Source organism: Branchiostoma floridae, chromosome 9 (genome assembly GCF_000003815.2).
Source record: "Branchiostoma floridae strain S238N-H82 chromosome 9, Bfl_VNyyK, whole genome shotgun sequence".
Taxonomy (NCBI): domain Eukaryota; kingdom Metazoa; phylum Chordata; class Leptocardii; order Amphioxiformes; family Branchiostomatidae; genus Branchiostoma; species Branchiostoma floridae.
In genome coordinates, this window is record NC_049987.1 from 10493697 (window position 1) to 10510503 (window position 16807).

General features: G+C 41.6%; 1 protein-coding gene and 1 long non-coding RNA gene across 5 annotated transcripts; one reads left to right on the forward strand and one right to left on the reverse strand.

Moving 5' to 3' along the window:
• Positions 1-281: 281 nt before the first annotated feature.
• LOC118423441 (contactin-3-like) lies at positions 282-9512 on the reverse strand. Of its 4 annotated transcripts, none has more exons than XM_035831594.1 (15): positions 9246-9511; positions 7485-7644; positions 6527-6680; positions 6191-6417; positions 5896-5991; positions 5367-5496; positions 5077-5159; positions 4747-4843; positions 4012-4214; positions 3557-3758; positions 3291-3355; positions 2858-3041; positions 2122-2249; positions 1540-1651; positions 284-1016 (listed from the first exon to the last, which is right to left on the reverse strand). In XM_035831594.1, the coding sequence occupies exons 2-15, from the start codon at positions 7558-7560 to the stop codon at positions 857-859; spliced, it is 1917 nt and encodes a 638-aa protein (XP_035687487.1). In that variant the 5' UTR covers positions 7561-7644; positions 9246-9511; the 3' UTR covers positions 284-856. The 4 variants fall into 4 exon arrangements, with proteins under 4 accessions (XP_035687488.1, XP_035687487.1, XP_035687485.1 ...); XM_035831592.1 differs by having other exon boundaries at positions 6527-6683; positions 9246-9510; XM_035831593.1 differs by lacking the exon at positions 9246-9511 and adding an exon at positions 8339-8483 and having other exon boundaries at positions 6527-6683.
• A 717-nt stretch (positions 9513-10229) lies between these two features.
• On the forward strand, positions 10230-11929 carry LOC118423193. The gene is made up of 3 exons (XR_004832000.1): positions 10230-10351; positions 10861-11023; positions 11429-11929. It is a non-coding gene; the product is annotated as an uncharacterized LOC118423193 (long non-coding RNA).
• Positions 11930-16807: the final 4878 nt, after the last annotated feature.

The window sequence follows — 16807 nt, forward strand, 5'->3', positions numbered from 1 at the left end:
GCGATGTCAACCCTGAGTGTGAGGGTGACTTTGCCCTCCTTGAACGTTATTATATATGAGGTGATGATCCTAGACGTAGCACCGGATAAATATTAACCACTGTACTGGCAATAAACCCATTCCTACAACATTGTCTTTTGTAAGGTAAGGGCTACAAAGTAATTATTACCAAGGTGGACAGTTACTGTTTTCGGCTGATTGAAAGGAATATGTTGTAAACGTGAGACCAAAAGAACAATGTTATACAGAAAGGTGTCCTTGGGTAGACTTTATTCTCTTATATTACTTTCACTCTAAAAAAATGTGATGTGACACGCCATATCTAGATACTGTAAATGCATTTAAGTTCGCGGGGATTTAATTTCGCGGTAGCGGGGAAAGGGACTTTTCGCGGTGGATTTAAGTTCGCGGTAACACCATAGACTGCAGTCTTATACCATTATAGAAAAATTTTCGCGGTGGTTTTAAGTTCACGGTGAAGTGGTCACCGCGAAAACCGCGAACATTAATCCACCGCGAACATTTCTGCATTTACAGTAGCTGCAAATGAAGATATTTTTCCACTGTAGTAACTCGAACAGATAGCCCGCTATCCCAACTAAAGAGTGTCTTTATCGTTACAAAGAATGGTAACAGAACATACATGTAAATGTATGTCTACTTTTATATTGCACTTAGAATTCGCTCCCAAAAGCTGTACCTTGTTGCTTTTAGCTTCACATAAGGCAATTCGCCTTTGTATGCTTTATATTCTGTTCAACAAATAATTTGTTAACGGACGTTCAATAAATCATTAAGCGTATGAATCTAACGCTGTTGCAACATTCAATGACCACTTAGAGAAATTTGCAGTTCCCTATAGATCTTCTGTCAATGCTCGTGTATCGTCTGTACCGAAGTCCTCATTGACTGCAACGTTATCGTCGATATACAGACGAACACGGAAAGCCTCGTCTGCGTTCGGACGGACGATGGCCGCGTCTGGGCGGATCGGTGAACTCACTCTGTCCCTCCGTCTGTGTGGAAGAGAAGATGTTAAACGTTGTAAAAGGTGTTTCCTGTTGCACCCTTTTGATGCCATAAGGGCAGCTTGTTGTCCTCTGTGTCTAGTGCATGGTATTAGAAGGCAGAGTTTACCTCTCTCTTTAACACCACACTTGACCTCTGCAACCGCCGTTGGACGCCACTTAACGTTGTGAATGCAATGTATTATATTTACTACAATGCACAAGACGCTCTTTCTTAGAATTTATTCAAATCTTAATTCTTTGGCCTATTGCTCTTTAAACCCTTCTCATACAAGCGACACACAAGGATGCACGTTTTCAACAAGGTTTTATAAGGAGGAGTTTCAACATATAGCGCCCCCCCCCGACTATATGTATATAATGTTCATGTATCCAGGAACGTAAAATTCCTCTCCTTAGTCGTCAATACGTTGACATCAGAACCTTCACGAATTTTTCTATGTCTCTTAACACATCTTAATCCAATACAGACACTGTGAAATATATCTAGAGACGAAAAAGATTATCCTACCTTTTCATGACCACCCATACAACAACTGCGGCGCCGACAATGATGAGCAAGGCAAGAATAGCTCCTACTGCTAGTAGGGGAATATTGGAGGCTGATTGTGCTGTCGGTGGTGCTGTGGTCACAAATACAAATAGTCAGAATGTTCAGAATTGATGTATCGTCCACAAAACACGGTATCATGCATATATATTTCCTGATTATGTACGTTGGTCAGTGAAAAAGGAATGATTGCATGCAACATTGAGCAAGTTAATTATTGTAGAGTTTAATGGGACATTTTATTTGAGAACAGTGGATATTCTTGTAAATTTGGAAAAAAGATGTGTACTTGTAAATCCTACATTCCTTCCTTCCCTTCTCACTTCCTTCCTACCTTCCTAGTCGTTTTTTTCCATTTCAGTCGTTCCATTCGATTCATTCATTCATTCCATTTCCTGTCTACTTTCTTTCCTTCTTACCTTCCTTAATCTATTCATTCATTCATTGCATTCATTCATTCCATTTTTTCTTTCTTTCCTTCGTTTATTCATTCATTCATTCACTCATTCGTTCATTCCTCCCTTCACCCATTTAATTCCTTACCGATGACAAGCAGCTGATTGGACGCCTCAGTGTGCCCAAACTGGTTGGAGACAGAGAATGTGTAATTTCCCTCATCAGCCGCGGTGACGTCATTGATAGATAAATAGCCTTCTTTGGTAACATTCATTCTGTAGAAATACGAGACACAGTATACAAGTGTTCAGGTCATACATTGACGCCATCTGCAGTGAGCATGTATTTGTTTGTTTGAAGCTTTCTTTTAGTGATGAGAAACCGAAGTCAGCATTCGGGCCGATTCTTATTGTAATGATTGGGGTGGAGGGTCAGACAAAATATAACAATACAAAATTTATATAACATGATTTTTGTAAATATGGAACGGTCCTTACACATTGTATCTCACAAAAAGATGACAAGATTCAGGCTTTTGCTACTGAACGGAGTTTTTTTAATCATCTGCCTGACATATGGTTTACGGTAGCCTAAGGATCATTTGAAGGTTTATTGCAATAAAGCATGGCATATATTCCACACAAAGTGAATACATATTAGTCAAATTACATTCTTTGATAACGTTCTCTCCATTCATAAAGTTTAACGTACATGCTATAAATGGCCATGATGTTATATGGAAATGAGAAAACCTCTATTTTTGGTGACGATTTTGATTCCTCAGTCCTACTGAATCATGCTGTTAATCCCTCTGATCTTTTAATTGTTTTGCAGAAAACGCGAACAAATAGACTATCGCACATGTCAGTATCAAAATACTCACCTGTGGTTAATGATTGTGACTAGTACTGCCCGTTTGTCGTCCATGTTCATGGTGACTACAGTGGTGTCTCTCTGTCTCCAGTTGATCATGAAAGGCGGCGAGGCTTCCCATCTCACTACCACTGTGGCGGTCTCACCCAGTATGGCTGTCTGTGCGTCCTTCATTGGTTTCACTATTGTTGGCTCTGGAGGGATGTGATTTGTATTGTGATTGCATTAAGCCATACTTGGTGGCTGCCTTCAATGAATAAGTGACCACGAATAGACAGGGGTCGATGGATTTAGTTTGAAATAGGATGATGTCAGTATGTTCTTTATAAGGAGATATTAGCCAAGATTTATTCAAGATCCAAGCTATCTTCCTAGGATCCTATGGACGCCCTTAGTATGTACAATATTCTTTTGGTAAATACTTGTCAAAGCCATCGACTTACCGACGGCAACAAGATTGAAGAACACTTGGTCTGCTCCGTACTCGTTCTGTACCATGCATTGGTATCTGAAGAAAATGGGTCAACGGTTATTATGTTCACATAAGATACATCTTGCATTCACTTTAAATTCTTGTGATGGGACAGAATTTCTGATTTGCTAATCCCAACGGGAGTATTGTACATTTTTGTCGAAAATGCTTTGAAGCAATATTGATAGAGAAAATTGAAAATATAGCCATGTATATAGTGTTGTGTATTTTGCTTACCTTCCTCTGTCCGTGAACCTCAGGTCAGTGATCGTCAGTGCGTCACCCTTGATGACGTATTTGCTGTTCGTCACTACCTCATTTGCATTTCTGTACCACGTGACAGTCACGGGGGATGTCCCCTCGAACGTGGCCTCCAAGGTGACGTCATTTCCCAAACGCAGAGGTATGTCCTTACCAAGCGATGTGACCTTCGCAGGAACTGTTCAATACAATATCAACAACAGATTTACATACAATGAAATATAATCAAAACCGGAAGTTCTGGTGAAGTACCCAAAAAGGACGCTAGGAGACTCTTTGTTGAACTTGTCCTTCGTATTTCCGACCCCATTCACATACCAAATATCATGAGGGCCCATCCACAACTTCACGAGTTATGCTGGCAACATACACGCACACGTTTTACTGTATGTAGATGGTGAATATGTTTAGGGAATGAAAGGATCACCCACCATTAACAGATAGCCTGGCTAATATGTTACTTCTGCCCAGTTCGTTTTCCACTTCGCAGAAGTAGTACCCGGCTGATTCCCGCCTGACGTCTGGGAGCACTAACAGGTGGTCGTGACTCTGCAGTACCGCATTCCGCGGCAGGGGGAGCTCGTCAATGTCTTCTTTCCTCACCCGTCTCTTCCATACTGTCTTGGAAACAGGACTGACATAGAAAATGACTTTTAGGTCAGTTTAATGATCACAATGGAGAATTTAATTACTTCTTTGCTTATTGTGACTTGAAAGTCTCTATACAGAAAATTACAACCTATAAAACAAACGGTTTGGGTGACAAAATGACAACATGAACATCGCCAGGTCGCCAGTGGCATTAAAGGGAACCAATTGAAACAATACTATTATTTTGGCAGTAGTTTAAACACAGTATTTGACTGGTGCAATAAATAAGGCGGTAGCCTTGTATTCGGTAGGTCGTTAGTGCGATCCCAGGTCGGGTCATGCCAATGACTTTAGAAATGGTACATATACTTCTTTTTTGGCTTAGCATTCAGCATTTGGGAACTGGTAAGCTAGTTGAAACTTGAACACACAAACCACTGCCAGTGGACCTAGCCACTATTGCATAAAGCTGTGTTGCCCAGGGATACAGAGACGGAGGTGGAGGCCGCCTGATGCACTATTTGATGCGGGAAGTACTTATAACCGTCTTTTAAAACACAGTGTGGAGAACTCACTATGCGTCGTCAAAGCACTGCATGGTGACCGTCTGTCCCTCTACAGCGTGCACTATCTCCGGTGACAGGACCACATGGGGAGGTCTGGACGTGATGCCTAGCAAAGGGTGGAGGTTGAATGGTATTGGTCGATTCTCGACAAATAAAACTCTTCGCCATCATGTCTAAACAATGTAAACGATGTTGGTGCTAACCTGTCTCGCCCATTGTAGAGTGAGTGTCGATGGTATTTGAACTGTCATTTCACACATAACGACGCTCGAACAATGCGTGTATAAAGGTACATATTGCTAAATACACCAGTTATATTATGTGATGACATGTACTCACTTCCCGGCCTGACAACGACAGACGTTGCAGGACTGTGTACGATGTAGTAGCCATGAGAAGGGTGGTCATCGGACAGAACACAGCTGGTGGGGGAAAACAGAACAATTCATGTGCTACTTTAAACGATGACAATTAATAAGTCTCAATTTATCTTTATGTGTAAGTTACGAAAATATTTGTTGAAAGACTTTCAGGTTTCTGAATGCAGCAGTTATATCGGAACTTAAAATATGGAAGAGTAGATTACTGTATGCAGAAAGAAAGAAAGAAAGAAGAAAGTTCTGAATCACCTGTAGTTCCCAGAGTCCTGCAAGGTGGCGTATCTGAAGAAGAGGTCTCCATTTTTGTTGGAGATGAAAATCCGCTTGTCTTGTTGTACCAACTGGTGAGGAACGTCCTTATACCAGTTATACTTTCCGGCTGAAATGTACAAAACACTGCAAAAGTAAGCGTCTTCTGTGATTTTGAAAGCGTTCATCACTGGCTTATCATTTGTGTATGAAAGATTATGAAAGAATAGGGAGGCTCATGTTTGTAAGTACGTATACACATGCGCATCTAAATGCGTTGTGGATAGTATGTCAAAAGTGGTAACTTTTTCTCGTCTCGACCATTGCCTCGATTTTAAAAAGATTGTGCAGCTGCAGACTTTTGTTGCTGACTAAGTCTCAGGGGTCTCCACCTTTGACATATTACCCACAATGCTGTAACGTTACATATCTACTTGCCTACTTAGAATAGTGAACCTCCTCATTTTCCACATACAAACACACCGTTCTGCTTTACAACATATCTCCTAGTATCTAGACTCCTACTCACATGGATAATGGTCCGGTGGTACACATCTTATTCTGAAGGTGTCTCCTTCATTAACAACGATAGGCAGTCGGACCGTCGGTTCAAATGGTTCCATATCTGAAGGGGATATCAGAAGAATATCAAACTGGAATTGATATATCCGTTAGTTATCATCTACTTTTTCTGCTGGTTATACTAAAATATCGACAACTCCATTGTTGGATCTAAACAATATACAATCTCCTATTCTGTTATCTATATGTCGTAAATAATATACGGATTGCTTCATTTCAGTGAGAATCTCAGTCATACTTACATGCTATTCTAAGGTATGTCGGTAGACTTATTTTGGCGCCGTCCTCGTTGTACGCTATACATTGGTACTTTCCCTCGTCGTCTGGTCTCCTCGGACTAAGAATGTGCAGCTCTCCATCAACGATTTTGTACTTAGATGGCGTCAATATCACCTCCTGGTCGTCCTTTTTCCATTCATACAAGCGGTCGTTGTTGTTGTTTATATCCGGGATATTCGGCGGCTGGTGCCTACCAGGACGTCAGCAGATTAGGTTAAAATTGATATTAAGATTAGCAGATCAAATTACTGGTTAATATGTAAATCAATATCTTGCAAAAACATCTGCTTTTTGCCTACCAGTGCGTCATCTTTACATCATCGCGATCGCTCGAATAGGTCGTTGTAGAGGAGCGCCTCCTTGCGGTACAAGGCAGGATTGCAAGGTCTGTTCTGTAGGCGATTCTCTCTCGGGGATGTGCATCTCTTTCGGGCGGGCCCTGTCTTGAATCATCTGCTATAAGTAATTTAAAAATGAACGAGTCTGTTAAACGAGATGAGCAATAAGTAGTGGAAATTGGATCACATACACGTACTGTGTTGACGTTAAATGAGGCAATCACACAGACAACACTTTAATTCTGATGAGATGCGGAGTTTGGTCGACTCTGAGTCAGATTGCCAGGGGGTCCGGTCTCACCACTTATCTTTTAGCTCAAGGCGAGACTATTCATGAATATTTGTGACAATTTAGGTGTGTTAAAGGTGTGTCAATCATTAAAGTTACATCATGAAAAGTAGGCGATAAATATGCCTGGTGTAACAGGCTGTATCATGTTTTTAACTGACGAAGTCATCTTTCTCTGTGACAACTTTTATGGGTGACAATACTTGTGTCAGCTATGTATCTCTTCAACATGTAATAAAAAGAGTATGCTGTGTTTTCAACTATTTGTCTTAGTATCTGGGCCATTGTCTGTTTCTCAATCCCCCCCCCCCCAAAAAAAAAGAATACTAGTATGTCACAATTTGACGTTTATGTGGTAAAATATTCTCGCTGTGGCTCGAACTGGTACTGTAGATAAGGTTCTGACAGAGTATGTGTAAAACTAGCGAGAACCCCCAAACGTGGTCACAATTATTTTCATAGCTTTTATCAACCTGGACAAAGCCGTCATTTGTAAATTCATTTCAATCACTGTTTTAACTATTTTTACAGGAACACGTACAAGCGGTGTGGGAAAAAAACAACACCCCTCTTAAAGCAACCCATATTGCTTTAGCACTGCATGATAACGATGCTGAACACTGTACTTACCAGAATCTCCATTCAATGCAAAGGTCACGAAAACGGAAGACAACAACAGCGACAGCAGTCTGATTTGGAAGCCCATCGTCTGTCCCCTGTTTCTGTGGACGTTTCACTGTACGGTTCAGAGTTGAACTCTCACTCTGTGATATGCATCAGTCTGTTAAACCTAGAGGAAAAACAAACACTATTTGAATCTTTTATTTAAGTTACAGCATTTGGGCAGGCCCACGGAAAAATCTACGTCGAAAAGAGCTGTACATACTGTGTCGCATCTACATCCGTTAAGATAGTCCTTCCATATCCTGTCATTATTCTAAACCTCTATAAATTGTTACAATAATGACACCAGATAATGGCACCGGAAATGTACAAAGGCTTAGGCAATATCGTCTATCAAAATTCTGGATATAGAACAGTGATGAAATAACATGTATATATAAAACATCGGTTGGTAACAAGTGCTACACTCCTCGATTCCATTGATACAAAATAGACCAAAGTTTAGGGAGGGTTTAAAAAATCCGTCTGACTCTAGACTTGCTGAAATCATGTCACATCTAGCTCCGGGCTAGTTCCGACCCACGCGTCCCACAAAGTACATAGACGTGCACAATTATCGTCATCATGATGCTATCTGGTTTGTTATTGTCTGGTAGCGGTAGCTTAGTTGTTAGTTCGTCTTAAATACAAACGCTTGTAGATAAAGTTAATCGTCGAAGTACAACTATAGAGACCCACAAACCCCCACACGCAATCAGACAGACATCGTTGTCTGGGCCTGGAGTACTTTCTAAGAAACAATCTGTCCTTTCAAGTCTAGTCCCTACCAGACAGACTACGCTACGCCAGGGTAGTCTTACCACTTGATTGTTTTTGTCCAGCCGCTCCAGAAGGGAACATTAACCATACCGTGGACTGACTCCCCTGGCCAATTTTCCGAGTTTTTACCGAATTCTTCTACCCTCGTACCCCCGTAGTACGGCCTGATGGAGGCTATTTCAAACCCATGGAGTGGACAATTTTTCCATGATATCATGTAGAAAAAATCCTGTCTTTCAACTTCCCTACCCACTCCTTCAAAACATAAGAAACACTGAAAACACTGAAAACAACCCCTCCCTTTCTAACATTTCAGACTACAAACAGAGGGAGTCACATCAATGTCATATTTCTGGGTCACTTACCTAATCCCATACCCTAAAGCTACTGCTCCCATTTGAAGACTGTAATTTTGAACAAAGAAAGGGACACACCAGTCTAACTACATGGACGATTTAACAAATAGTGTCGAGATCTATATACAGCAATGGAAAGGCCCCCATAACCCATGTCTTCAATGGATAGTTCATTTGTATACGTATGTATGTACCTGGGCGTCTATCTTTTACAGAGAGGGAACGGAAATTTAAACACTTGGCCATGACCCGACATAACATTAACGTGTTAGCACGAAGTAAATGCTCGATATATCAACCCAAAACTATCTCTCTACTGGAGTGATATAGCACGATGGAAGCTAATCATAATGATTTATAACATGCTATACTACATAGTGGATCGTTCAACAATTTCATACTCCATACCTACGCACGTTGTAAAGATTAGGCATTGACTGAAGTCTATAGCTACGACAGAAGAAGCGTGTCTTCATAGTTTACAAATAACCATGCCGTCGTTGTCTCACAGCATAGAACACTACACTGTATAGTAGGGGATAAAAAGCGTAATAATCAGTATGAATGGGGACAGCGAAAACACAAATCATACCGGCTTTTGTTGTCTTGAGCGATTTCAGCCAACAGTCGCCGGAATCACCTGGACTCGCTTCTCGCGTAGGTAATGAATGATCGAAACAAAGGAAGTCGTCTTCATTTCTCAATGACTACTTGAAGATGCTCCAGGGGTTGTGAATCACTCTACCGTTAAGACGAACTGGGGGCGACGAGTGACTATTGACTACAGTCATATAGCTTGAGGGGCAAATAACGTCCCAAACAAGATGGCGTCGGTGTCATCGTTAATCAAAAGGTTACGCATTGACAATTTGATGACCTTCACATCTTGAGCATGCGCAAGGAGCGAAAAGTGCAAATGCTTGTTCGGCCATTTACTCTTCATTACAATGCAAAGACGTATTCAAGAACATTCAGTATATTTATCATGACGTCTATGCTTAAGATGAATGCGTAATAACTCATGTAATGTACTTCGGAGATATGTCCCTGTACTGCTTTATGTATGTATTGTTCGGCAGGTTTGTAGATGCCGCAGCCATTCATTAGTGACATCTAGCGGAAGACGACTGAAACGCAATTTGTAGAACGCAGTCCCACCTCTGCCGTTTCAATGTCTTGTTCAGTCATTTGGTAAGGAAAAGACGCTATATCTTATAAAGGCCAATTGCTCACTGGAAATCAATTCAACCGAAAAAAAAGTATCACATTCTTAATTGATCTCATAATAAATGCCCACATTCCCTCAAGAAAGGGTTTATTTTAAAGTACACACTTTGTTTATTAAAAAGACACAATAATTCTAATAGTCATATTTTCTTGCGTTGTTTGTCCTCAAATGTTTTTTCAAGTCTAAGAATAGCCTGTTTTGGCGACATTCTTCTTGAAGCCAACACTATCGTTACCTGTTCAACCCACCATAACAACACGCCTAGCATTACCTACAGCAATACCTGAGTGTGAGTTCCCTTTGACCCCACGGTCTGTCGAAGCGTGTCGATTATAAAGTCGTCCAACAAGTCTTACTGCATTAGGCACTTCTTATCTATGGTGTAATGAACTGACCCGTGTCGGAGAAGAGACCACGATGATTTAACTGCATGAGTACTTTGTTGGTCAAAACCTCGACCAACATCCATGGTAGGTAAAGCTTCTTCCGTTTGTGTTGTTCGCACAACAAAACGTATACCTTCTAGATCTAGCAACCGTGTATTTAAGCTCTGGTCTTTACTGCATTGGTAGTACTTGGCACTAGGAGTAGTTCTAGTTTGTTTTGGGTGGTGTCTATTTAGGAATTTGTAATACAGCATTTGGGATGTTTGTTTACTGGACGAACGCTAGAAGTTCCAATATAACATTGATGCCCTTTTTCCAATAAACAATATAATGCAAGGCATTTATGTTCATTTCAACTACAAGTATCCAAGTATCAACTTGACCAGTATCTTAAACGCATGTGGTTACTTTGGCATGCAAATTTAGATTAACCATATCTTGCAGAGGGCAACAGCACAGAGTGTAAAATGATCACAAATGAATGGGAGTCTTTTCTCTTGTTACTGAATGTTACTGCCCAGGTCACCTTACAAAGCTACTGCATTTTCTATAAAGATAAAAATTTATAAATCAATAATTCTTTTTCATGTTAGATGGCTTTCAATGTTTGTTGCCGAGGGGTCATGGTGGTAATTTTCTTCATCATTTTGGTGGCGCCATCGCTCGGAAGGGCTGATGACGTCAGCAACAGCAACAAGGACAATCAGCACGATCACAACGACAGGAAAGAACAAGCCAGTGACGCACGGATTGACGGTATTTCTTATTTTGCATTCCTCTTCGTTATTTTTTTGTGTGTGAATCGTTCTTTATAATCATCTCTTCAAGTCCATAAAAAATGTGTTCAATGAAAATACAAGTACATATTACAACTGTACAAATCATCAAATCTTTATTTGTTGTATTTAGTTGTGTGTCTATATATGGTAACATAGAAATACATGTGTCTAGGAGAATAAGTAGAGGTATAGAAGTGTAAGCAATGGATAGAAAGTACCAGTGTTAATATTTTGTAATTTAATGAATGGTAATAACTCATTGCGTGTTGCTATGTAATAAGACTTAGAAAATAAAACTGAACAAGCACTCCGGGTTCAACAAAGTGAGACAAACATCTAAAACATCATCAGTAAAACATCCCTTTCTCAATTCACTTCACAGTACTACTGAGCATCTTAGAAAACGTGTCGGCATTTTATGAGAAAACCCCGAAGCCGGATTTTCCTGAAGATGGAGACCCGCTTGGAGCTTACGACCCAATGAGAGCATCAGCAGAAATCGGAGAGGATAAAGATGAAAAAGTAGCGAAACCGGATACAAAGATAGAAACGGTTGTGAGGCAAAGAAGGAGGTTATATTGATGCCATTCAATCATATGTCGCACGATGGCGCTTTTACACTGTCTAGAACGGAAAGACCTGTTATTCTGTCTGTGTATTTTAACGACACCAAGATATTGAGTCCGCCAGCGACCACTGAGCAAATTTGGTACACAAAGATTGATATCTATTTACGTTGTGTCTGTTTTGTCTTTTAAATCATATTCAAACATCTGAGTATCGTATTCTAATTATAAAATCCAATCTTGGTCGCTGTACCGGGTCACTCAGCGATCACTGTATAGTAGAAAAGTGGGATTTTAAATAAAGTGCAACAGCTTAAGATTTGTGATAGTCTTTTATTCTGTGTGTCTTCTTGGAAACCGCAATTAACATAACCGTTACACTCAAGAATTACATATTAACAATTATGTAAACTGCCATAAGGTGCAATCTAGCTTTATTTATTTATTCAGACCCACATCAATTGCAAAGGTTACTTACCTTACTCAAATTTACATAGCATATGCCTTAGCCATACCTTAGCCATACTCATACTCATAGCAATACCTTAACCATACCTTAGCCATACTCATAGCCATACCTTAGCCATACCTTAGCCATACTCAAATTTACATAGCATATACCTTAGCCATACCTTAACCATACCTTAGCCATACCTTAGCCATACTCATAGCCAAACATTAGCCATACCTTAGCCATATCCATAGCCATACTCATAGCCATACCTTAGCCATACCTTAGCCATACTCATAGCCATACCTTAGCCATACCTTAGCCATACTCATAGCCATACCTTAGCCATACTCATAGCCATACCTTAGCCATATACCCTAGCCATACTCAAATTTCATAGCCATACCTTAGCCATACTCAAATTTCATAGCCATACCTTAGCCATACTCAAATTTCATAGCCATACCTTTGCCATACCTTAGCCATACCTTAGCCATACTCAAATTTCTTAGCCTTACCTTAGCCATACCTTAGCCATACCTTAGCCATACCTTAGCCATACCTTAGCCATACTCAAATTTCATAGCCATACCTTAGCCATACCTTAGCCATACCTTAGCCATACCTTACCCATACCCCACAATAAGTGGGGCCGCGTAGCACAGTGGTATTGTATTCGGCCCGTGATCGAGAGGTCGCCGGTTCGAATCCGCCTACCGTGTTGCCGGTCTTGTGCCCTTGGGAAAGGCACTTTACACGACTTTCCTCACTTTACTCAAGTGAAAAATGAGTCGTCCCTCGGATAGGACGTTAAATGGAGGTCCCGTGTATGGGGAGAGCCATACCCCATGCACGTTAAAGAACCCCCACACGTGCGATGGTGCGGTGTGTGTTGGTGCAAATCCTTCTGTCGGGAGTTGGTGATTCACTTCAAATCACCCGGATGGAGGCCTGGCGAACCTCTGTCTCGTATCAGCCACATGGTGAATTACATCATTCACCCGGACGGGAGACCTGGCGTATCCCCGTCTTGTAATTAGCCTACGAAAGGGTATGTCACCTCGTAAGGGGCGGTATAACCCCGTCGTGTGTAGACATGTGCGAACATGTCTACATTTGATCACGTCGACCGATGATGATGATGATGATGACCCATACCTTAGCCATAATTATAGCCATACCTTAGCCATACCTTAGCCATACTCAAATTTCATAGCCATACCTTAGCCATACCTTAGCCATACCTTAGCCATACCTTAGCCATACTCAAATTTCATAGCCATACCTTAGCCATACCTTAGCCATACCTTACCCATACCTTAGCCATAATTATAGCCATACCTTAGCCATACCTTAGCCATACTCAAATTTCATAGCCATACCTTAGCCATACCTTAGCCATACCTTAGCCATACTCATAGCCATTCCTTAGCCATACCTTAGCTAACCGTTAAACCCAACAGATGTGGGCACAACTAAAGTACCATCAGTCTGCATGCAGCCTAAAGTATATCGTTACTAATAAAGTAAAACTTCCATCAAACATTTAGAATGCTGTCCTTTACTGGTTTTCCTTGCGTGCTACCTGCTCAATTTTTTTCACAAATGTCAGACTCATCCGGTGAACTTGGACAGTAGCAGATTGCCTTAAAAGCCCTTAATGTTTATCACGTAGAGCGATAGGAATTTCCAGGCGTAACAATTTGTAGTAAGTAATGAATACTTTATATGGGTTTCTGTAGCACTCTCATGGGAGAGGATGTTGGTGATCTTTACTGTTACAGTTCTATAAAAGTCCGGCGTACTTTAGGTTTACCTCGTAACAGTGCGATGCCATGTACCGAGATTTCATTAGTCATGTTCGGTCAAGTTATGGTTGTCTTAACTGTTGTCTGGCTTATCAAACGTTGTAAACAATATTCAAGAGCCATAAAGGAAGAGATATGGACGCAATCGCTGCTACACCAACATTGGAGTTTTACACAGATTGCTTTATGGTCAGGTAGTAATGCCTGGTGCCACTTGGAGGTACTTTATGTCTCTCTTGTACTACGCGCTGAGACTAACATGGAAGCAATGAGCTCTTTCACGATTCTAAGTATGCAGGCGCAAGGTGAAAGGTTAGGGGTCCTGACTTGTTAACTGTTCTTGGCCCCGCCTTGCTTTATACATGTCCATATAAACACACTCCGTGGGCCTGTTTGAATAATAATATTCAGAAGTGTTTTATACATGTTGTAGAGGCCTTCACCATGCACATGCGTACTTAGAATTGTAGACTGCCTTATTTTTCTTGGGTCTACAAATTCACAAAATCAGTAAGATAGCAAAAACGTGAGCATGTCGTAGGAATGAAAGCATTCTCTCAAGAAAGACTTAGTGTATTACAAGAAACCAGATGATCAAGAAAAATCGCTCTCATTTTTCCTTAGCCATCTGACCCAATCGCTGTGGACACGTGACTTTCTGAAGGTGTGACGTCAGCAATGGGTCAAATGTTGTTGGAAGCCGATACGCCCCCTTCTTTCCGGCCAAGAGGTTGTTGCACCCTGATGTAGATTGTCTACTTTACTCCTTGGTGACTTAGTTCTGTTAACCGAAAATTGTACTATGTCCGACAAATGTTTTGTAAGTGGGGCCATTACCTTACCCTGCGGTCGTCTTGACATAAACTGTGTTGTATCCAACTTTCGTCAGTATCTAATTTTCGTACTAGGACGAATCCTGGATATCCAGAAAACGTCCTGAGCAGAAGGACGATTCCTGGATATCCAGAAATCATCGCAAACAGGACGTTTCCTGGATAGACGACGGTGTTTATCCAGAACGTGTACGTGGGGTGGAGCTTCGTGTTTTCGAGGGCGGGGACTATGTTGCATGTTGTTTTCGTGGTCAGAAGGCCGCCATCTTTGTACCTCCACGCAAGAGGTTTATGTACAATTTATTCTGTCAGCTCCTGGTGTTACAGAACTTAAACGAATATTGATAATGCTACTTCAATGTTTAGATGTTACTTACGTATCAGGCCCGATCATACTTTTTACGTAATTAATTAACAAATGGCGGTCAAGATGGGATAAAGTCACTGTTCTTTACCGTATAGCGACACATTCTAGTTACGTGTTAATAGCATCCAGATGGCGTCCCTTTGCCCGGTCCACATCCTGGATATCCAGAAAACGGCCTGAACAGGAGGACGCTTCCTGGATATCCAGTATACCTTGGTCATACCTTGGCCATACCTTGGCCATACCTTGGCCATACTTGGTCATACCTTGGTCATACATTGGCCATACCTTGGCCATACCTTGGTCATACCTTGGCCGTACCTTGGTCATACCTTGGCCATACGTTGGTCATACCTTGGTCATACCTTGGCCATATCTTGGCCATACCTTGGCCATACCTTGGCCATACCTTGGTCATACCTTGGTCATATCTTGGTCATACCTTGGTCATACCTTGGTCATACCTTGGCCATACCTTGGTCATACCTTGGTCATACCTTGGTCATACATTGGCCATACCTTGGCCATACCTTGGCCATTATTTGGCCATACGTTGGTCATACCTTGGCCATACCTTGGTCATACCTTGGTCATACCTTGATCATACCTTGGTCATACCTTGGCCATACCTTGGCCATACCTTGGCCATACCTTGGCCATACCTTGGCCATACCTTGGCCATACCTTGGTCATACGTTGGTCATATCTTGGCAATACCTTGGCAATACATTGGCCATACCTTGGTCATACCTTGGTCATACCTTGGTCATACCTTGACCATACCTTGGTCATACCTTGGTCATACCTTAGCAATACCTTGGTCATACCTTGGTCATACCTTGGTCATACCTTGGTCATACCTTGGTCATACCTTGGTAATACCTTGGTCATACCTTGGCCATACCTTGGTCATACCTTGGTCATACCTTGACCATACTTTGGTCATACCTTGGTCATACCTTGGTCATACCTTGATCATACCTTGGTCATACCTTGGCCATACCTTGGCCATACCTTGGCCATACCTTGGCCATACCTTGGCCATACCTTGGTCATACCTTGGTCATACCTTGGCCATACCTTGGTCATACCTTGGTCATACCTTGGTCATACCTTGGTCATACCTTGGTCATACCTTGGTCATACCTTGGTCATACCTTGGTCATACCTTGGTCATACCTTGGTCATACCTTGGTCATACCTTGGTCATACGTTGGCCATACTTTGGTCATACCTTGGTCATACCTTGGTCATACCTTGATCATACCTTGGTCATACCTTGGCCATACCTTGGCCATACCTTGGCCATACCATGGCCATACCTTGGTCATACCCTGGTCATACCTTGGTAATACCTTGGCAATACATTGGCCATACCTTGGTCATACCTTGGTGATACCTTGGTCATACCTTGGCAATACCTTGGTCATACCTTGGTCATACCTTGGTCATACCTTGGTCATACCTTGGTCATACATTGGTCATACCTTGGTCATACCTTGGCCATACCTTGGTCATACCTTGGTCATACCTTGGTCATACCTTGGTCATACCTTGGTCATACCTTGGCCATACCTTGGTCATACCTTGGTCATACATTGGTCATACCTTGGTCATACCTTGGTCCTACCTTGTTCCTACCTTGGTCCTACCTTGGTCCTACCTTGGTCCTACCTTGGTCCTACCTTGGTCCTACCTTGGTCATAACTTAGCCATACCTTGGCCATACCTTGGTC

Coding starts and splice junctions, on each gene's coding strand:
- LOC118423441 (XM_035831592.1), bottom strand. CDS start 7,560: ATGGGCTTCCAAATCAGACTGCTGTCGCTGTTGTTGTCTTCCGTTTTC. Junction 3,759..4,011: donor AGCCAGGCTATCTGTTAATG/GTGGGTGATCCT, acceptor TGTATTGAACAG/TTCCTGCGAAGGTCACATCG. Junction 3,042..3,290: donor CTTCAATCTTGTTGCCGTCG/GTAAGTCGATGG, acceptor ACATCCCTCCAG/AGCCAACAATAGTGAAACCA.